Source organism: Microcebus murinus, chromosome 12, assembly GCF_040939455.1.
Source record: "Microcebus murinus isolate Inina chromosome 12, M.murinus_Inina_mat1.0, whole genome shotgun sequence".
Lineage (NCBI taxonomy): Eukaryota > Metazoa > Chordata > Mammalia > Primates > Cheirogaleidae > Microcebus > Microcebus murinus.
In genome coordinates this window covers 56909446-56931778 of record NC_134115.1, presented here as the reverse complement: position 1 = coordinate 56931778, position 22333 = coordinate 56909446, and the positions used below count along the sequence as shown (strand labels likewise).

At 38.8% G+C, this 22333-nt stretch overlaps 1 protein-coding gene and 2 pseudogenes across 1 annotated transcript in view; all 3 read left to right on the top strand.

Moving 5' to 3' along the window:
• Positions 1–3996: 3996 nt before the first annotated feature.
• Positions 3997–22333, top strand: part of SMU1 (SMU1 DNA replication regulator and spliceosomal factor) — a 28716-nt gene continuing 10379 nt past the window's right edge. Inside the window, exons 1-7 of the mRNA XM_012770172.3 lie at positions 3997–4139; positions 7760–7970; positions 9324–9476; positions 10832–10942; positions 17535–17663; positions 19027–19146; positions 21621–21737. Coding sequence (XP_012625626.1) covers positions 4114–4139; positions 7760–7970; positions 9324–9476; positions 10832–10942; positions 17535–17663; positions 19027–19146; positions 21621–21737 — 867 coding nt within the window. The 5' untranslated portion in view covers positions 3997–4113. The remainder of the gene's footprint in view (positions 4140–7759; positions 7971–9323; positions 9477–10831; positions 10943–17534; positions 17664–19026; positions 19147–21620; positions 21738–22333) is intronic.
• LOC142874290 (microtubule-associated protein 1 light chain 3 beta 2-like) lies at positions 14060–17528 on the top strand (annotated as a pseudogene).
• Positions 14611–14948, top strand: LOC105874375 (large ribosomal subunit protein eL34-like; annotated as a pseudogene).

The window sequence follows — 22333 nt, the reverse complement described above, 5'->3', positions numbered from 1 at the left end:
GACTTATATAAGCAACTAGTTTAAGGGGGGAAAACCTCCCCAAATAGATAAAGATTGTAGTTTCATTACATAAGGTAACAAAACGTCATATTTCACTTTGTTATTATAAAGGAAACATAGTGAAGGTTTGTGATGCCAGGGGCATTGCCTGAGAGATATAAAATTCAATACATCTAAGAAGCAAAGGATGAGGAGACATCTGTGGCTGCTAACTATAACCATTAAATTTCATTTCTCAAAAATGGTGTCTATGATTTCATGATTCGATTGACGTGAATGCATAAACCACAGACACAGCAGCAAATACCAAGTTATGACTTGAAACAGACCACTAGGCACCAGGGATTTTCTCAAGCAGCAAGAAATGCAGACAGAAAGCAGTTTATACCCTCTTCCCTGCTCGCTTGCTTGCTTGCTTGCTTTCTTTCTTTCTTTCTTTCTTTCTTTCTTTCTTTCTTTCTTTCTTTCTTTCTTTCTTTCTCTCTCTCTCTCTCTCTCTCTCTTTCTTTCTCTTTCTCTCTCTTTCAGTTTAGAGGCAATTTATTTTTCTCTGAAATTAGAATTATTGGGGATTAATTTTTTGTTGTTTTGGGACAGAGTCTTACTCTGTCACCCAGGCTGGATGCAGAGGCTCGATCACAGCCTGCTACAACCTTCAACTCCTGGGCTTAAGCCATCCTCTTGAGTAGCTGGGACTACAGGTGCACACTACCATGCCTGGCCAATTTTTTATTTTTATTTTTGCAGAGACAGGGTCTGGCTATGCTGCCCAGGCTGGTCTCAAACTCCTGGGCTCAAGCGATCCTCCCACCTCTGTCTCCCAAAGTGCTGAGACTACAGGCATGAACCACGATGCCAAGCCTCTTCTTAAATTGTTAAAAAATATTTTATTTTTTATGAATAAGAATTTTTATGAAATTCTTAATCCATGAAAAAGAATTTTAACTATGCAGAAAATGGAGAGAACAAAATATTAGTTCTAATCCTGTCACCCAATACTCTGGTTTCTCTTCAGATTGTATTAATCTTTCACTTTTTACTAATCCAATCACCCAGGTGATGTGAAGTGAATATCATTCCAAATAGCCCTTATGCATGCCATAATAGGAGATTAGATAGATAGATAGAGCAGGTTCACAATACTTTCTCTGAAACTCTTTAGGCCAGATATATTTTGGAATTTGGAAATTTTCTACTTTGGAAAGAAAATATACTATATATGTTATATATCTTTTCTTCCTCCTAGCAGGATCTAGAGCATTACTCCATAACAAGTATATTAATATTTCTACATATGAATAGTCACACTAAAAGATGTTTAAAAGACCATAAATACCCTCACTTAAGTTCAGGACAGATTTTGTGACTAAATGACTTATAAAATATGTTTGATTTTAGCTGTGGTGGCTCGCTCCTGTAATCCCAGCTATTTGGGAGGCTGAGATGGGAGGGTCACTGGAGGTCAGGAGGTTGAGATCAGCCTGGGCAACATAGCAAGACCTCATCTGTAATAAACTAAATCAAAAAATTTTAAAAATACCTTTGATTTTCGCAGATTTATAGATTTTAGAATTGCAGGTAAGACCTGTGCTTTCATAAAATAGAATAAAACATGCTATTTTTTAGAGAAAAAGTAATAAATTTAATTGTGCCTGTAATTGACTGAATAAAAGGAAACTGAAGTGAAACCAAAAGAATTGCTGAACTTACATAAATGTTTCTTTATTCTAAGAGATTTTATCTTTCAAAAAGATTTTTCTTTGTCTTTTTTCTTTTTTTGAGACAGAGTATCATTCTGTCTCACTCTGTTGCCTGGGCTAGAATGCTGTGGCATCAGCCTAGCTCACAGCAAACTCAAACTCCTGGGCTCAAGCAATCCTCCTGCCTCAGCCTCCGAAGTAGCTGGGACTACAAGCATGTATCACCATGCCTGGTTAATATTTTATAGTTAGATAGTTATTTTATAGTTATCTAGTTAATTTCTTTCTATTTTTTTAGTAGAGACTAGGTCTTGCTCTTGCTCAGGCTGGTCTCGAACTCCTGAGCTTAAACGATCATCCTGCCTTGGCCTCCCAAAGTGCTAGGATTACAGGCATGAGCCACCATGCCCAGCCTCAAAAAGATTTTTCTAAGGCTAAAAAAAGAGAGTAAGGGCCAGGTGGTGGCTCATGCCTGTAATCCTAGCACTCTGGGAGACCGAGATGGGGGAGGATCGCTCAAGGTCAGAAGTTTGAGACCAGCTGAGCAAGAGTGAGACCTCGTCTCTACTAAACATAGAAAGAAATTAATTGGCCAACTAAAAATATATAGAAAAATTTAGCCGGGCATGGTGGCGCATGCCTGTAGTCCTAGCTATTTGGAAGGCTGAGGCAGTAGGATTGCTTGAGCCCAGGAGTTTGAGGTTGTTGTGAGCTAGGCTGATGCCACGGCACTCTAGCCTGGGTAACAGAGTGAGACTGTCTCAAAAAAAAAGAGAGAGAGAGAGTAAGGAAAATATTGGAGTTCTTATTTCTATTAGGCTCAACGCCCTCCAAATATTTTGTAACATTCTCTTTAGTATCCTGAAATTTATAGATGATATAATCTACTTACACAGATAATGAAAAAAATCAATATAATGTCTAATATATAGGAAAAATTAAAAATTAATTTGTTATGAAACAAAGTAGTATGTATTTCAATATTGAAATCCATGGACATTACGATTAAGACATAATGAAGCCATGGGATGATTACACCTATATATGATGAACAAGCTTGGATTTAAAGGAGTCATAAGAACAAAAACAATTCCATTCAAAATGAAAGTGGAAGAACGGTGTATACTAGAACTGTGGCCCCCAATCCCCGGGGCCATGGCTCGGTCCAGGTCTGCGGCCTGTTAGGAACCTGGCGGCACATCACTACCTGATGTACCTCTGCCTCGCCCCCCAGTCTATGGAAAAATTGTCTTCTATCAAACTGGTCCCTGGTACAAAAAACATTGGGGACCTCTGCACTAGAAAAAATCCTGGTGTTAAATACTTACAAAGAAGATTTATTTGTATAAAAGCAAAATAGGGAAGTGACCTTAGTTGAAGTAAGAACAACATGAGAAGTATTAGGTAGTGAAAATGAGGACATATGCTACTGTTGCAAATTAGCTGGGTCTTCTTTTCAAGGAAAATGTTATAATAATTGTCTATGTCGTGTCATGAGATGGGATAGTGAAGGGATATATCAGAAATCATATAATCCATCTTGATATCTCACCACACATTGAGGCAAACATTCAGACTCTAAAATGTTTGACACCTTGGAGACAATATCCTTCAAGAGTTGATGGGAAACAGATGATGATTTGAAAAAAGCAGCAGTATTTAAAAAGGTACAGAGAAGTTGTGTGTCCTTTGGGGACAGTATCAGATAAGACTAAAAGCCAGCAGGAAGTCCCCAAATACATCATTTCAATATGTAATTTCACAATACATATCTTATCAGTGTGCTGCAAATATTTAAAAAAAGTTGTATAGTATAGAATGACAATATTTTCAAAGTATTTTGAAATTCATTTTGTTTATGAAATTTGTTGACATCTCTACATTTCATTTGTCACTACAAATTTAATAATGTAGGATTTAAAATCTATTAAAAGGAGTCTCAAATTTCCTTTTACATACTTGCATTTGGTTTTATTGCTTTCCTAGTGTAGGAAAAATTAAAAATTAATTTGTTATGTACAGTAAAACCCTAAAATTTGTTATGTACAGTAAAACCCTTTTCAACTAAATGGTTAGTTGGAAACGCTGTAAGTAATTTAGCTTTTTCCAAGAAGCAGGTATTCAAATTTTAACTGGGTCCCAAACATTTCATAGTTAGGTGAATTAAACCGTGTTTTGCCTTCAAAGTCTCTCTCTCTCTACTTTTTAACTCAATTATTTTTCCAGGGCAGGCACCTCGAGGCTCCGCCCCTACGCCCTCCACGGCCCTTCCTTCCGTACACGCCTCCTCCAGGGAGGACGTCTGACGCCAAGGCGAGCGGAAGTGACGTAAGGCGGCCGCCGGAGGTGTCGCTGTGTGTCGCGCTACTGGGCCTGAGAGGGGAGTGGGGCCTGCGCCTGAACAGATACCGCTATGTCGATCGAAATCGAGTCCTCAGAGTGAGTCCTGCGGTGGTGGATGTTTCCGGTGTCACGGGGGCCGGAAGGTTAAGGGTGTGGGGTGGAGGGTACCTAGGAGGAGGTGTCCGAGAGGCTGAGGAGTGCAGGGCCATCTCCTTGCCCCCCAAAGAAGCTTTTTGGATCTGGCTACTCGGAGGTGGGCCCACAAGAATGTAGCAGTACTCGAATGTGAAGCACAAAGCCTGGCGGGAGGCAGCGCGAGGTCGGGGAAAATACACTTTGCAGACCTGAGTTTTACTCTTCGCTGACTCCTGGCTTGCATTGTGACTGAGCAAATCTGATCCATTGTGGACTCAAGTCTGATTATCTGCACAAGGGGGTTTGTCTCGTAAGCCTTGCTTCTCTCCCCGTCCCCCTTAAGCAGTGTGATTCGTTTCCTCTTCTGTGCTTACACGGTCCCTTTGCCTTCCTCTTCCTAGCACTTAACACTCAGTATTGCCACTGTTCCTCCTCCCCCCAGTCTCCCAGCCTATGTAGGTTCCGAGAGACTCCTTTTTGTTATAGTCCCCCTGTCCGCACTATAGAGGCTCAGTGATTGCTTTTGGAATGAATGAACTAGTTGTTTTATCAGGCCCTATCTGGTGCTGAGTTTTGGTTTGTCTGCAAGCTCTGTGTACCTACAAAGGAGAGAGAATCTGGGAATTGGGCCAGAGAGAATAGTTTGTGAGGGAGGTGGGATGAGAAATAGTGAGTGACCAAAGAAGGTCCTTAGTGGACTTCTCTGGGACTCCATCCTCCACTTGTTCTTGTCAACACTTAATAAATAAATTAGCAGACCTAGCATAGGAGGAAGGGAGGATTAGTCGTCTCACAAGTGTTGAAGACTACTATGTACTATGTATGGATATACAGTAGTGAACAAAACAGACCAAAAAAATCCTGCTCTTATAGAACGTATCTTGTGATTGGGAAAAGCAAACAATAGACAAAAACAATTAAGTGAAGTACAAGTAATGAGTACAACAGATGGTGGTAAATGTTTTGGAGAAAAATAAAGCAAAGGAGGATGATAGGGAATGCTGGAAATTAAGGTAACTAAGTCAGGGCAGGAGTTGGAAAGGATTCCATGCTTCTGGGCCTGAATGGTAGCTGCAACAACCATTCTTCCAGCTCTGAACACCCAGGCTGTAACAACAGTGACTGTTGCATGTTTTTTTTTCCATCAATAATAGTTATTATTTACTAAGTACTTTCTATGCTAAGTATGCTATAAGCCGTATAATCAACTCTTTTCACAGGGGAGATATCTACAGGGTAGATATTTTTAACAGATGAGGATGCAGGCACAGAGATGTTAACTGACTTACCCAAGGTCACAGTTAGTAAGTGACAAAACTTTGATTCAAATCCTATCCTATCTCCAAAGCTTTTAGCTTTTTATGTATTATATTGTCTTAAAAAGTAGTGATTTTGATTTTGGCTGTGTCAAATATGAGATCTTTCAGGGGAAGGGCTTCTTGTTTTGGGAGTGCAAAATGGAAGTCAATGGAAGTATGCTAAGGAAGAGAGTACTGTGCTAGAATAGCAGGGGTCTAAGTGTGGGTACCTCATAAAGTGGTTATGAGAGAAAAAGACTGCAAATAGCAGTGGTCAGTTCCCCTTCCCAAAAGTTTTTAAGAAGAGAGTGTTTGCTTTTCCCTCAATGATGTACGTTCAAGAGTCACTGCCATTTTGAATCCTCATTTTCTACCTATTCTCTATGTTATTTAGTCAAATTCTCATCTGTAAATTGGAGATAAGAGTAATAACCTCATAGGGCTGTTTTAAGGAATAAATGAATCAATACGTCTAAAATGCCTTGAACAGTACCTATTATATATAGTAACTATGTAATAATGTTTGTTATTGTTTTTCTTTCTTTTTTTTTTTTTTGAAACAGAGTCTCACTTTGTTACCCAGGCTAGAGTGAGTGCCATGGTGTCAGCCTAGCTCACAGCAACCTCAATCTCCTGGGCTCAAGCGATCCTACTGCCTCAGTCTCCCTAGTAGCTGGGACTACAGGCATGCGCCACCATGCCCGGCTAATTTTTTCTCTATATATTAGTTGGCTAATTAATTTCTTTCTATTTATAGTAGAGACAGGGTCTCGCTCTTGCTCAGGTTGGTTTCGAACTCCTGAGCTCAAACGATCCGCCCGCCTTGTCCTCCCAGAGTGCTAGGATTACAGACAGGCGTGAGCCACCCCGCCCAGCCTCTTTTTCTCTTTTTGAGACAGAGTCTCACTCTGTTGCCTGGGCTACAGTGCCATGGCGTCAGCCTAGCTCACAGCAACCTCAAACTCCTGGACTCAAGTGATCCTCCTGCCTCAGCCTCCCGAGTACCTGGGACTACAGACATGCACCACCATGCCCGGCTAATTTTTTCTATATATATTTTTAGTGTCCAGCTAATTTCTTTCTATTTTTTCAGTAGAGACAGGATCTCACTCTTGCTCAGGCTGGTCTTAAACTTCTGAGCTCAAAGGATCCACTCCTCAGCCTCCCAGAGTGCTAGGATTACAGGCGTGAGCCACCGCACTCGGCTGTTTGTTACTGTTTTATGATTATTATTTCTCCTCTGGGAAAGGGAATTTACTAAATTCCAATCTGAAGTTCCTTACAACCAGGACAGAGTGACCCTCTATACTGGTTTTGTCTAATAGCAATACAGTGTGAGCCACATATATACTTTAAAGGAAGGGAAGAAAAACAGTGATCACAATATCATCCAGTGAATTTGTGCAGTCCCTATGAGCAGATTTCTTCACCAGACTCCTTATTATCAAGCCCAAGATCAAGAAGTTTTAACTATAAGTAACTATATATTTAATTATAAACTAGTATTAAAAACTTATGTTTTCTGTCACATGTTGAAAATGGTTATTCTTTCAATATTTGGAAATTGTCTGAGTCCTCTTTTCTTTGGGAAATTGACTCTCCAATGTTTTTATTTCACTTCTGAAAATAGGGGCAGTGGGTAGGTTTTATTTTTGCAAATGAGGAAGTATAGCTTTGTTTTGCTTTTACATATAGTACAGCTCTACTTATTTATGTTCAACAATTCCCCATTAAGAAAATCTCGATGTAGGCTGGTCCGAGTGCAGTGTGTTTGCAACTAATTGATCACAACAAGTTATAGAATTTTTTGCTCCTTCTCCATTCACACTGCTTCACTTGACTAGCCACACAAAAAAACCTCAATTCATATATTTTTTTGTTTTTAAAAATGGACTAAATCATCCCACAATAATTTAGATTATTTTATATAAAGAGTAGACTAGGTTTAAAATATTTCATTAAAATGTGTGACAATATAATCATAAGAATTAATAAGAAACTGGGCTGTGGCCTAGGAAATAAGAGAGTCACATTGGTACCAACTCCCCTTATAGCTGACTGTGAGACATTAGGCAAATGATTTCCCCTGTCTGAACCCTAGTTACGTCTCCACAAGGGGAGTCCCTTGTAACTTATATTCTTCTATTATTGGGAAATTTTACTTACATGATAAAGAAATGGAAAGTAGGTAGTGAAAGGAGGATGATTAAGAGCTGGGGTGGGCTTTATTTTTAGCTTCTGGTTAGTGAGAATCCCTGAACTGAATAACTTTCTTTTTTTCAGTGTGATTCGTCTTATCATGCAGTACCTTAAGGAGAACAGTTTACATCGGGCGTTAGCCACCTTACAGGAGGAGACTACTGTGTCTCTGAATACCGTGGACAGTATTGAGAGTTTTGTGGCTGACATTAACAGTGGCCATTGGGATACTGTTTTACAGGCTATACAATCTCTGAAATTGCCAGACAAAACCCTCATTGACCTCTATGAACAGGTAAGAGTGGTGGTGATACTGATCCCCAGGGGTTGGTTTGTTGTGGGCCAGCCCCCTGACTAGGAAGCATTGGTGAGCATTTCTTCAAGCCTTGTAGGGCCATATAACAACCCTTAAAAGTTATACTGACTTTTTTCTCTCTTCTTGGGAAATCCAAGGTTTTCCCCAATTGAAATTATTTTTTTAAGTGATCATTAAACAAATTATTCTGACACCAGCTGTTGTACTGCAGTTCACTTCTGTCACTAACCACCTGGAATTAGTATAGACCCCACAAGTTAAGTACTCAGACCTCCACAAGACTGTCCTCACTTCAGATCAGCTATATTTTGGGAGTCTTTAGGCCACCCACCCTTCTAACCAACTGGCTACAAATTCTGGGGTTCCCATGACCCATTCAGATTTGTTAATTTGCTAGAATGACTCATAGAACTCAGAAAGCTCTGTACTTATGATTACGGTTTTATTATCAAGAATACAGATGAGAACCAGCCAAATGAAAAGACACCCAGGGCAAGGTCTGAGAGGATCCTGAATGCAGAACTTCCATGCTGTCCCTGTGGAATCAGGATGTGCTACACACTTGGCATGTCAATGTATTTACCAACCAGGAAGCTCCATTGAGGTTTTTATTGGGGTTTCACTACATAGGCATGATTGATAATTCCAGCCCCTTTCTTTCTACCCCTCACCTCCCTGGAGGTTGGGCTGGTTCAGAGCCTCAGCCTTCTAATTGCATACTTGCTCTTTGTGGTAACCAGCCTCAACACTGAGCCATTGCCTTAGCACAAACTCAGGTGTGATTCAAGGGGCTCATGGGTAACAAAGATACTCCTACACTGGCAGAATTCCAAGGGTTTTAGAAGCTCCAGACCAGGTACCTAGGACAAAGGTCAGATAAATTATTTATTGTAAAACAGAACAGAGTAGATTTTCTGGAAATAAGATTATAGTGTTGTTTGAAGTAAAAATAGGGAAGCTGATCTGTTTCTTTACAATCTATGTGAGTTCAGTAGTTTCCCAAAGAAAATTTTGGTAACTGGAGAAAGAAATTCTCATGGAGATATTCCTGTCTTTACTTTTCTTCAGCATCTGTATTCTGAACAGGATACCTAAGAGGAGGAGAGAATTTTTAGTAGATAAAAATTAAGGATGGCTTTTGAAGGATTGAGTTATTATTTATATTTAATAATTATTTCGGTTATCCACCTGAAATTGCTAGTAAATGGGAATAGGGGCATTTCCCAGTATTAGAAATCACTTTGGGTGGCCATTTCTGTGTTAGACATTTTATTGGAAAAGAAATATTAGTAAGAAATATGTTAAAACATCCATTTCCTTTCAATTGTCTAGGTTGTTCTGGAATTGATTGAGCTCCGTGAATTGGGTGCTGCTAGGTCACTTCTGAGACAGACTGACCCTATGATCATGTTAAAACAAACACAGCCAGAGCGGTATATTCATCTGGAAAACCTTTTGGCCAGGTCTTATTTTGATCCTCGTGAGGTATGACTGTGGTAACGAAAAGAAACTTTTGTTAACTTTGAAAATATGCAAAAATATGGTTTTTTTTTACCATTTTATTTGATTTAATGTTTGAGAATGATGCTCTTCTGTTTATATATGTTGGTTGGCATTTGCCTATATTAAAGAGAATAATCTTGTTCAGATTTCTGAGTATTTGAGGGTCTTTTCTTCTGCATACCCCATTTTAGAGGATTGTGTGTTGGTTAGTAAAGACACAGAAAATTTTATTCTAATGTCATTTCCGCATTAGCCCTCCCTGAAGTGCTACCCAACTGCAACTATGTTCACTGAGCACTTGTGTCCCTTGCCCCTGACAATTGCAGTTTCCTTCCATCCCTTTTATTCCCTAGAAGCTTGTGCTTTGGCTTCTTAGCTGATTATGCTTACTAGTAGAGTATGGCAACCACTATTTTTTTATTCTTTCAAAGCTAATTGTATGTATAGTTTCATTCTTTCCCACTCAGTCTTTCACAAGAGGCTTATCAAAATAGGAAGAAGAATTTAATAGGCATTGGAAAATAGAAAGTTAAAGTAAACTTAGAGTAACCATGAGGGTAAAGAAAGTAGTTTAAATTACCAGGACAACATTTAAGTTAGAGGCAGTAAAGCACTTCAGGGCTGGGAGTCATTTGATTGAAAGACATTAACAGAGAATATAGTTGGGTGTGGTGGCTCACACCTGTACTCCTAGGACTCTGGGAGGACGAGGAGGGCGGATTGCTCGAGGTCAGGAGTTCGAAACCAGCCTGAGCGAGACCCCGTCTCTAATAAAAATAGAAAGAAATTAATTGACCAACTAAAAATATATATACAAAAAATTAGCCAGGCATGGTGGCACATGCCTGTAGTCCCAGCTACTCGGGAGTCTGAGGCAGTAGGATGGCTTGGGCCCAGGAGATTGAGGTTGCTGTGAGTTAGGCTGATGCCATGGCACTCACTCTAGCCTGGGCAACAAAGTGAGACTCTGTCTCAAAAAACAAAACAAAACAAAACATAGAATATAAAAGAATCTGCAAATTTTTCCAAAACTGGAAAAACAACTCTGGCTTTGGAATGGTTTACTTGGAGTCTTTTCAGAAATAACAGAGTGGATTGGCTGATCTCAGTTCTCTCCCAGCTCATACTTTTGAAACACAACTGAGCAAAATTGAGAAGTCATTTTTTAAAATGAAATTGGTTTAATTAATCCCCTGTTTAACTGAGTAATTTCTTTTCATGTTTTCCTCTTTGTATGTTTCTGCTTATATGTTTCAAATAAGCACACTCAGATCTTATAGATCATTGCTACAGATCTTTGCTTCTTGGAAATGATGCTATCTCCTCTCCTTTTTCAGGCATACCCAGATGGAAGTAGCAAAGAGAAGAGAAGAGCAGCAATTGCCCAGGCCTTAGCTGGGGAAGTCAGTGTGGTGCCTCCATCTCGTCTCATGGCATTGCTGGGACAGGTAATTAAATGTCTATATAACTGAACTTACTTTGAACTTCTTGTATAATTTCCTCTATATAAATTCTATATCTGAGATAAAGAAGTGGATATAGAGGTGAGGACTGCCTGTGGAGCTGCTTGTACTAACAGCTGTGCCATTCTACCTTCTTTCTTTCCTGGGAGAAGCAATATAGATGAATGGTTAAGAGCATAAGCTCTTGAGTGAGATTTTTTTTGAGACAGTCTCACTCTGTTGCTTGGGCTAGAGTGCCATTGCATCAGCCTAGCTCACAGCAACCTCAGACTCCTGGGCTCAAGCGATCCTCCTGCCTTAGCCTCCCGGGTAGCTGGGACTACAGGCACATGCCACCATGCCCGACTAATTTTTTTTCCTATTTTTTTTTAGTTGTTTGGCTAATTTCTTTCTATTTATACTAGAGACATGGTCTCGATTTTGTTCATGCTAGTTTCGAACTCGTGAGCTCAAGCAATCCTCCTACCTTGGTCTCCCAGAGTGCTAGGATTACAGGCGTGAGCCACCATGCCTGGCCGATTTTTTTTTTTTTTTCTTTTTTGTAAGCCAGTCAAATTTTGCAGTGGGAGGTTAAGAGTCAGTTAGAATTAGGGTGTCCATAGAATTTATTATCTGTAATATCTTTGAGGTACTATTGATCACCATGCCAGGATACCAGGTACAAATGGGAACTGTCCTGGACAGATTGGAACAAATGTTCACCCTATTTAGAATCCTTGCTCTCTCATTTACTAGCTATATGGTCTTGGCAAGGTACTTAACTTTTCTGATCTTGTTTATTCATCCTGGTATTGTAGTAAGGATTAAATGAGACAATGCTCATAAAGTACTTCATACATTGCCTAGCACCTTGTAAATAGTAAATGGTAGCTGCTGCTGATGTTTCTTTTTTTTAATTAGTAATAGTATTGCTAACTTTGTCATTATTATAAAGCTACCTAGAATAATAGATACTTTATAAATAGCAAAGGGTGCAAGTATTTAATAGGGATGTAAATAGCCTTTTTGCATTAAATTTGCATTTAGAAAAGGACCAGAAAGCTATGATTTGAAGGCCTGCGGTGATTCTGAGATGTAAAATTAAGCTGCTTTTTTCTAAATTTACTTTTTATTTTTGTATCAAAGTAATAGTGGTGTGTAGTTTAAGTAGTACTTCAGGGCTTAAAATGAAAAAGAGTCCCATGTGCTGCCCTTCTCCACCTCTGATTCTTACTTTCCACAAACATTTCTAACTCTTCTGGCGTTTTTACCTCCATAGCTGAATACCATGTTTATGCTATTTTTACTTTTTTTTGTTGTTGTTGTCCTTGGCTGTTAACTTTCTTCATTGGAAGATGATTTATCTCATACCTATACTCATACAACATATACAGATTCTTCTCCCAGATTTTCAGTATAGTTATAACTTTTCGTTAAATTGGTTTCAGTGTTTACATAAATTATCTTTTTTTTTTTTTTTTTTTTTGAGACAGAGTCTCACTTTGTTGCCCAGGCTAGAGTGAGTGCCGTGGCGTCAGCCTAGCTCACAGCAACCTCAAACTCCTGGGCTCAAGCGATCCTTCTGCCTCAGCCTCCCAAGTAGCTGGGACTACAGGCATGTGCCACCATGCCCGGCTAATTTTTTCTATATGTATTAGTTGGCCAATTAATTTCTTTCTATTTATAGTAGAGACGGGGGTCTCGCTCTTGCTCAGGCTGGTTTCGAACTCCTGACCTCGAGCAATTCGCCCGCCTCGGCCTCCCAGAGTGCTAGGATTACAGGTGTGAGCCACTGCACCTGGCCTCTGTTCTTGGTTGCCACTGGTCCATTCATGTTTCAGCTTCTGAAATTTAACATTTTTTTCTGCTATTATCTCTTCTTTCATTCTCTTTGTCTTTTGGAGTGATATGTACCTTTTTTATTCCTTAATTATCATCACTTTAGTGGATTTTGTAGAGCAGAAATAAACTCATGCTTTTCCACGTTTAAGTAAGTGAGGTTTTGGCTATTATGTTGCCCTTTAGGTTTCTGGCTTGAGTGACTTGGCAGAGAAGACAGGAAGGGTATATTTGTTGGGGGGCTGGGGGCTGGGAGTGGAGACTGGGCATGGGGGGCAAATAATATGTTTTTGGATGTGCTAATTTTGAAGTTCCTGTGGGACATACAGGAGGAAACTTCCAGTATAGGCATTGGGATTTGTGAATATGGACCTTAGCATAGAGATTGTGACTAGAATTACAGATTCAGAATTTGCAGTAGTACTTGAAGCTATAGATGTAAATGTGATTACCCAGGGAAAGCAGGTAGAATAAGAAAAATTAATATACTTAGAAATATTAACTATTTCAACTGCAATCATCTTGGAGTTAATTAAGAAGTTCAGGCCGGGCGCAGTGGCTCTACTATAAATAGAAATAAATTAATCGGCCAACTAATATATATAGAAAAAATTAGCCGGGCATGGTGGCGCATGCCTGTAGTCCCAGCTACTCGGGAGGCTGAGGCAGGAAAGTTCAGAAAGTTGCTAGGTACAAAATATACAGAAGTTTATTGCACTTCTGGGCATCAACAGTAGCCAGTTATGAAGGGCTCCTGTTTACAGCAAAAACATACAGTATAAAATTCTAGCCTAACTTCTGTGGGAAAAAGATGATTTCCATTTTTCAAAAGGTAACATCCATCTAAACAGACAAGAGAAGTAAAATTTGAGTAGATAGTGAAGCATTGATTTTCTTGGATAAGTTGATGTCAGTTTTTCTCAGATTTAAGCAATTATAATGAGAACTATAATAGGATTAGAACTATTTCAGAAAGGAATTTTAGCATTCTTCTGGAATAATAAGCTTAAAAGTACATTCATCAAAGAAATTTTGAAAAGGAAGAATGTTGAGAGCATCTGGCCCCAGAAATACTGCATTTAATAAAGTTACAGGCCGGGCGCGGTGGCTCATGCCTGTAATCCTAGCACTCTGGGAGACTGAGGCGGGTGGATTGCTCGAGGTCAGGAGTTCAAAAACCAGCCTGAGCAAGAGCGAGACCCTGTCTCTACTATAAATAGAAAGAAATTAATTGGCCAACTAATATATATAGAAAAAATTAGCCAGGCATGGTGGCACATGCCTGTAGTCCCAGCTACTCGGGAGTCTCAGGCAGAAGGATTGCTGGAGCTCAGGAGTTTGAGGTTGCTGTGAGCTAGGCTGACGCCATTGCACTCACTCCAGCCTGGGCAACAAAGAGAGACTCTGTCTCAAAAAAAAAAAAGTTACACAGTTTACATCATATTAATATTTAGCACAAGAATATCTGTTGCATCTGGCGCAACAAAAGTACAAGAAATCAATCCTATGAATTCAATAGATGATGATGAGGACACTGGAACACTTAGGAACAAGAGAAGAATTATTCAGTATATGGTGTTGGGACACTTTAAAATGGGGGGAAAAGGTCAGATCAGAGACTCCTCTCATATTTTATATAGCAGCATACTTTTAGACAGAAAGTTATATATTTTAAGAATAGAAAAACTAGAAGATAATATAATTTGTGAGGCTGAGGTGAGAAGATTGCTTGAGCTCAGGAGTTTGAGACCAGCCTGAGCAAGAGCAAGACCCTATGTCTACTAAAAGTAGAAAAACTAGCTCTCTTCCGGGGACACTGTCCTGAGGCACTCAGAATGATCTAGCGTTTGACATACTGTTGTAGGCTTTCCTACAATACAGCCTCTAACAAAACTAGATTGTCCCAAACCCCTGGTAACAGAATTGTTTACCTTTGTACCAAGAAGGTTGGGAAAGCACTAAAATCTGTGTGTGGCGTGTGCCCAGGTGGACTTCGGGGGATTTGTGCTGTGAGACCTAAAGTTCTTATGAAGTTGTCTGAAATAAACATGTCAGCAGGACCTATGGTGCTTCCATGTGTGTTAAACGTGTCTGTGACAGGATCAAGCATGCTTTCCCTATTGAGGAGCAGAAAATCATTGTGAAAGTGTTGAAGGCACAAACACAGAGTTAGAAATAAGAAAATGAATAAGAAAAAGAAGCATTTTTAAATAAGAAAATGAAGCATTTTTGAGTGATAAAAGGCTTAAAAGAAAAGAAAGAAAAACTAGCCAGGCATGGTGGTATGCATCATCTATAGGCCCAGCTAGTTGGGATGCTGAGGTGGGAGGATCACTTGAGCCCAGGAGTTTGAGGTTGCAGTGAGCTAAGATGACGCTACTACACTCTGCCCAGGACAACAGAGAGAGACTCTGTCTCAAAATAAATAAGCAGTTAGGAAAAAGATTCTTTGCAGCAAACATAAACAACAAATAACTATCACATTAAAAGCTCACCAATTGCTAAGAATAGTAAGATTACCATAGATAAGTGAGCAAAGAACATGAATAAACAGTTAATGGAGACACAAGGGAAGTCACTGTCGCCAGAGTCGGAGCCTCTGTAGTCCCCTGGAACCTCCAGGACCCTTCTTACTGCCAGCCAGTCCCTGCCCCAGCCCCATGCCATTGGAGAAGACCTACAAGCAGCACTACACCTTCGCACAAACAGTAGATGTCCGACTCATGTGAGAGCAGCATCCTACCAAAATCCCAGTGATAATAGAATAATACAAGGGTGAGAGGCAGTTTCCTGGCCTGGATAAAACCAAATTTCTCGTACTTGATCATGTCAACATGAGTGAGCTCATCAAGATATTTAGAAGACACAGCTGAGCACTAATCAAGGGTTCTTCCTGCTGGTGAACCGACACAGCATGATGAGCACCTCCTCACTCATCTCGGAGGTGTATGAGAGTGAGAAGGATGAAAATGGGTTCCTGTACATGATATCTGCCTCCCAGGAGACATTTGGAATGAAATTGGCAGTGTAAGACCAGAAAAATGCACTGATTCTAGAACTTTTAAAACTCTTACCAAGGAAAAAAAGGAATGTTACCAACTGAGATTGACTTGTTCATCTAATCACAGATCATCAAAACAGTAGTGTTCTCACCTCCTAGAGTTTTAGGAAGTAGTTTTTGTATTTCAAACAGAAAAACTTAGCTCCAAATTAGCACATTCAGCTTTGGAAAACTGTACTACTTAACCTAAGCTATCTTTTTTTCATATCTTAGAAGTTTAAAAATAAAATAATTTGCATTCTAAGTTACAAGAAAAAAAAACCAGTTAACAGAAAAGGCAATAAATCTAGTTAATAAACATAGAGAAAAGTTCAAACTCATTAATCAGAAAACTGACTAAAGCAGGTTATTATAACTTTCTACCTATGAAAGTTTTTACTTGATATCCAAAAATTATTGGATTTCCTTGGCTTAGCAAAAGTATAGGGGAATAAATGTTGATATTGTGCTTATTATATGAGCATGTGCCTATCATTTTGTTTTATCCTTTCAGCATCTCCTAAGAATTAGGCTTTTTTTCTGACTTTTTCAGTTGGCAAAAGTGGAAGTCAAAATGACAGCTAGTAAATGGTTTAACCTAGGACTGTCTTATCACCAAAGTCCATGATTTTCATCTCTCATATTGCAATTGTGAACATTCTTGCAGTTTTAATTTTTTTTGAAAGTAGCCCTTTTGGAAAGCAAAAGAGAAATAGCTCAAGACCCTTAATCATTCATGTTCTTTTCTGAATTTGGCAATTTCCTCTTCTAGGAGTATGCTCTAAGAGGGAAATATCCCCCAAATAGGAAAGCCTTATGTCCAAAGATGTTCACTGCAATATTATTTAAATGAGAGAAAAATTGGAAGCACTGTAAATGTCCACAGATATATTGATTAAGTAAACTATGAAAATCCACTGGACAGGATATATTTTATAAAGCCATTAAAATGATAGTTATGTCATAGTATGATCAGATGATAGTGAAAACAGGAGAATAACATAGTATAATTGCAACTGGGTTAATTAAACACTTAAGTAAGGGGGGAAAAGAAGGTAGTACATAAAATGTTAACAGTGGCTATGTTTGGGTGTTTGGACTATAGGAAATTTATGTCTTCCAAATTTTGTTTATAATAAAAGAGCCACACCTATAAGAAAATAGGTGTGGGTGGCCAGGCCTGGTGGCTCATGCCTGTAATCTTACCACTTTGGAGGCCAAGGTAAGAGGATCACTTGAGGCCAGGAGTTCAAGACCAGCCTGGGCAAATAGCAAGACTACCTGTCTCAAAAAAAGAAAGAAAAATTAGCCAGGAGTAGTGATGTGCACCTGTAGTCCCAGCTACTCAGAAGGCTGAGGTGTGTGGGAGGATGGCTTGAGCCCAAGAGTTTGAGGTTACAGTGTGAGCTATGATGACACCATTGCACTCTAGCCTGGACAACAGAGTGAGACCTTGTCTCAAAAAACAAAAGAAAATAGGTGTAGGATAGATAGACTTGTTTGCTTTGCGTCCCCTTACACCCTGCAATCAGCCCATGTTCTTGGACATACAGAAAAGCACAGAAATTATTGTTGTGTTTGGATGACCAAAAACAGTTGGGTTTGGATGCTTCATGATTTCCTCTGAACCTCATCCTTTTGGGCTTGGTTTCAACTGAGCAGTCATGACCAGATCTTAAAAGCACCTGAGCAGATTGCTATGCTTTTCTTTTCTGACAGGCACTAAAGTGGCAGCAGCACCAAGGGTTGCTTCCTCCTGGTATGACTATAGATTTGTTTCGAGGCAAAGCAGCTGTCAAAGATGTGGAAGAGGAAAAGTTTCCTACACAGCTGAGCAGACATATTAAGGTAGGATTCTTAGACACTCAGCCAATCAGTAATCATTTGTTGAGGACTCATTGTGGTCTCAGCTAGGCCCTGTGCCAGGAGGTTGGGTATTTGGGGAGGGGAACTCATTCTCCAGCTCTGACAACAATCAAGGTTAATGTCGGTGTCCCCTGGGATACTGCTGTGTCCTGGCAGTGGCACACCTCAGATGTGTAACCAAATGGACATACACTTGACATCTGGCCTTGCTCTTTGGTTAAGCCTGAGACTAACTGTGGACTTTCTATATACTTGTCCTGTTCAACATTTTGTTTTAGCCTGCTATAAAGTGAAAGTCATGGATTGTAAAGTGGGTTTATGTGATATTTGGGGAAAATGATTTTATCATTGTCAGCAATCTGGCCAGTTGGTTTTTTTTGTTTTGTTTTGGTTGATTGTTGTAATCTGATAATTTTCTATGAAAAAAGCACAATCGAGTAATTTTGCTGCAATTCCTAGAGTCACAAGTACATTTGCTACTTTAGCATCTCCTGTATATTATGGTTTCTCTGGGTTTGTACTCAAATTGAATTCATGAGTTTTAAAATATTTCATATTCCTCAAATCTTCAATTTTGGCTTAGTGTTTTAGATTGTCTTTTCTGGATTATATATCCTTACTTGGATATAAAGATGTTTTTGAGCAGCACCTTTATTTGCGCTGCCTGAAGCCTTGACACAAATAGAAATCCATTATAATTATGCTGCTGCCCTAAGATTTTCTATTGTAAATGCTTTCCTTTTTTGGCATTTAAAATGAAATCCACATGAGAGCTTTTCTTTGTTGTTTCCATCTATCTAATGTTCTGTAGTTTTTTATCTGTTATCAGAAGCATCATCACTGATAAACGCTCAGAATGCCTTTACTAGGCAAAGTCTATCAGCTTTAATTGGTTCTCCTAGATTTTGTCAGCTACACATTATCTCTTGATGAAGTGAAGATCATGAAACAGTGATGGAAAGTTTATTTACAAAATGGCATTGGAAAACATACATTTACTTTGAAAAAATGAGTTTTTCCCCCCTGAGATGCACAACAGGAACATTAACGATGTTAATGAGCTAACAGGATTATTTGTTCTAAGTCACATCTTAAAATAGTTTTTTCCCTCTTCTTTGGAAATACCAACTTACATTAAAAAAACTGAGCACCTAGACATAAAACTGGTCAGAGATGATACATCCACCACCGGTTCCCTGTGTCCAGGTACAGAAATGCCCCTTCAATACTCATGGGCCACCTGTGATTTTATGCTAGGGCAGGGTTTCTTAAAAGGTTAAAACAGGAATTGTTTTAAGGCCACTAGATTAAAAATGTATCTGTTTCATTGTTTCATTTGAAACAGTTTGGTCAGAAATCACATGTGGAGTGTGCTCGATTTTCTCCAGATGGTCAGTATCTGGTCACTGGATCTGTTGATGGATTCATTGAAGTGTGGAACTTCACTACTGGAAAAATCAGGAAGGTAAAGTATTTCAAATATATTAACTTTCCTAGTGGTAGAATTACTGACTTTGGATTACTTATCTGTGCTTTAACTCTAAGTCAGATTAGTTGAAAAAGGATCTGTATGTAATAAACATGTATTACTTTTGTAACTTATTTAATAAAAACTCACTTAAAGCCAGGCATGGTGGCATGCACCTGTAATCCTAGCTACTCAGGAGGCTGAGGCAGGAGGATCACTTGAGCACAGGAGTTTGAGGCCAGCCTGAACAACATAGTGAGACCCCATCTCTTAAAAAACAAAACAAACAAAAAAACCTCATTTAAAGTTATTTTTTAATTAAATTCTGATTTTATTATTAACCAAGGGAGGACCTTTATTATCTATAATTTATTTTTTTTTTTTGAGACGGAGTCTCGCTTTGTTGCCCAGGCTAGAGTGGGTGCCGTGGTGTCAGCCTCACTCACAGCAACCTCAAACTCCTGGGCTCAAGCAATCCTGCTGCCTCAGCCTCCCGAGTAGCTGGGACTACAGGCATGCACCACCATGCCCGGCTCATTTTTTCTATATATATTTTTAGTTGGTCAATTAATTTCTTTCTATTTATAGTAGAGACGGGGTCTTGCTCTTGCTCAGGCTGGTTTCAAACTCCTGACCTCGAGCAATCCGCCCGCCTTGGCCTTTCAGAGTGCTAGGATTACAGGCGTGAGCCACCGCACCCGGCCTATTATCTACAATTTTTTAATCTAATTTAAATTGTTTTGAATGGGTAATATGTACATCTGATACAACATTCAAAAAATAGAAAAAGTTTTTCAAGTAAAGAATTTTGCTCTTTCTTCCCTTGGACCAGCTAGGGTTGCCAGTTTCTTATATGCAACCTTCTTGGAATATTCTATGTGTATGTTTTTCAAACAGATTTTTTGTACAGATGATAGTATACTGTGTACCCTGTTTTCTCCTTGCTTTTTCCCTTTGTAGTATATCTTAGAGATCATTGTTGTATTGTATTCAGTGGTATGGATTGAACCAAGATATATTTAACCAGCTACTTATATAAGATTATTTTCAATCTAACCTAGTTGTAGTATGAATTGTGTTTTTTTAATTGTGAATGAAGTTGAACATCTTTTTATATGCGAAAAGCCCCCAATATTTCTTAGTCTCTGAAGTCTGTTAATATCCTTGTCCATTTTTATATCGGATTGTTTTTTATTGATTTGTAGGAGCTCTTTATGTTTTTAGGAAATCAGCCTCCATAATATGCATTGCAGATAGTTTTCAATTTTGACTTAAAAAATTTTTTCTGGCTAGTCTCTGTATTGCTCCTATTTTAATATATGTTGTGTTGCTGAAGTGAGCACAATTTTGACTCTTGATTTTGCTGGTTTGTTTTATGGACTTAAAAATTTGGGGGGGAGGCAGGCGCTATGGCTCATGCCTATAATCCTAGCACTCTGGGAGGCTGAGGCGGGTGGATCACTCAAGGTCAGGAGTTCGAAACCAGCCTGAGCAAGAGCGAGACCCCGTCTCTACTAAAAATAGAAAAGAAATTAATTGGCTAACTACAAATATATAGAAAAAATTAGCCGGGCATCATGGTGCGTGCCTGTAGTCCCAGCTACTCAGGAGGCTGAGGCAGCAGGATTGCTTGAGCCCAGGAGTTTGAGGTTGCTGTAAGCTAGGCTGACGCCACGGCACACTAGCCTGGGCAAGAGTGAGACTCTGTCTCAAAAAAAAAAAAAAAAAATTTAAAAAAAAAAATTTTTTTTTTTTGTATCATCAAACTTACTCACCTTTTCTTTTACAAAAGTACTACTATAATTTCTGTAAAGTTCTACTGAAATTTATTCTAGTACTTCAATATTTCATTGTATGTTTAATTTTTGGCCCAGCCAGAATTTGTTTGGAGGGGTAAAGTTGGCATAGATCTAACTTAATTTTTTTCCCCAAATAGTTATTTGTTGACTATCTTTGATAACGATACTGCCTTTTGAACAATGATGGACAGTAAAAGAAGCATCATTAGTCAGATATGGTTTCATTCCTCTCAAATCCTGCTGTTAAAAAAAGAGAAGAAAAAAATATATATATATAGTTTCAGGAAAAGTAGCTGATAATTGAAAAAAATATTAGTTTAGTTTCTCACATCATAACCTGAAATAAGTAAATTCAGGTTTATTAATAGATGTAAAATAAAAAACTGTAGAGAAATTTTGCCTAGAAAAGACAGTAAGCAAAAGATCTAGGGTATTATGTTGGCATTTTTTTATAACATCAATTTAGAGAATTGTGTAAAATTATTCGTCCCCAGGATTTCAGCTCCTCACTAGGAACATGTATGCGTGGCACTGCTATTTATTTGTTTTGGAGGTTTAGAGTAGGCATAATCCATTATCCTACTTTTAGTGAGTTTGCAGAGACCTGGACCACTGTGGTGGGGCCTTGGCTTTGGTATTATTTTTATAACTGCTAACCATTGTTTCCTTTAGGATCTTAAGTACCAAGCCCAGGATAACTTCATGATGATGGATGATGCTGTCCTCTGCATGTGTTTCAGCAGAGATACAGAAATGTTAGCAACTGGGGCCCAAGATGGAAAAATCAAGGTATGCATTAGTGACACGAGCTCTTGTATGGAGACATTTTGAATGTTCTGTAATGGAGTGGTGTCCTATACATGATATTCAGCATTAATAATAGCTACTGTTTATTGAGCATCAACAATAAGGTAATCACTTTACTTTTTCTTGTTTAATCCTAATAATAACTCTGCCTGGAGTGGTCAGTAACATATTTGAGGTCACACAGTTGGTAAACGATAGATCTGGGACTTCAGGCCAAATCTGCTCATGGCCTGTCTGTTGTACCACTGTGGCTCACTCTATACGATGTATTATTATTTGATTTTTTTTTAGGGGATGGTCTGTAGCCAATTGGCTGTGGTTTGTATTTAATTGTTGGTAATACATCCTGTGCTAGATAAAATACAGAAATGGTCTCTGCTAAGTGAACTTAGAGTTTAAATTTTTGTTTTAATAATTTACAAGGAAAGAGTTTTAAGTTTCAAAGGATTCAGTTATCATTGTACTATGTGAACCAGACATATCATATTCAGCTATTAGCATGCATTTTTAATGCTGTTTCTGTTTTAGTACAATAGTGAGCATTGCATATTGTTTGACTCTGTGGGCAATAGTGGGGC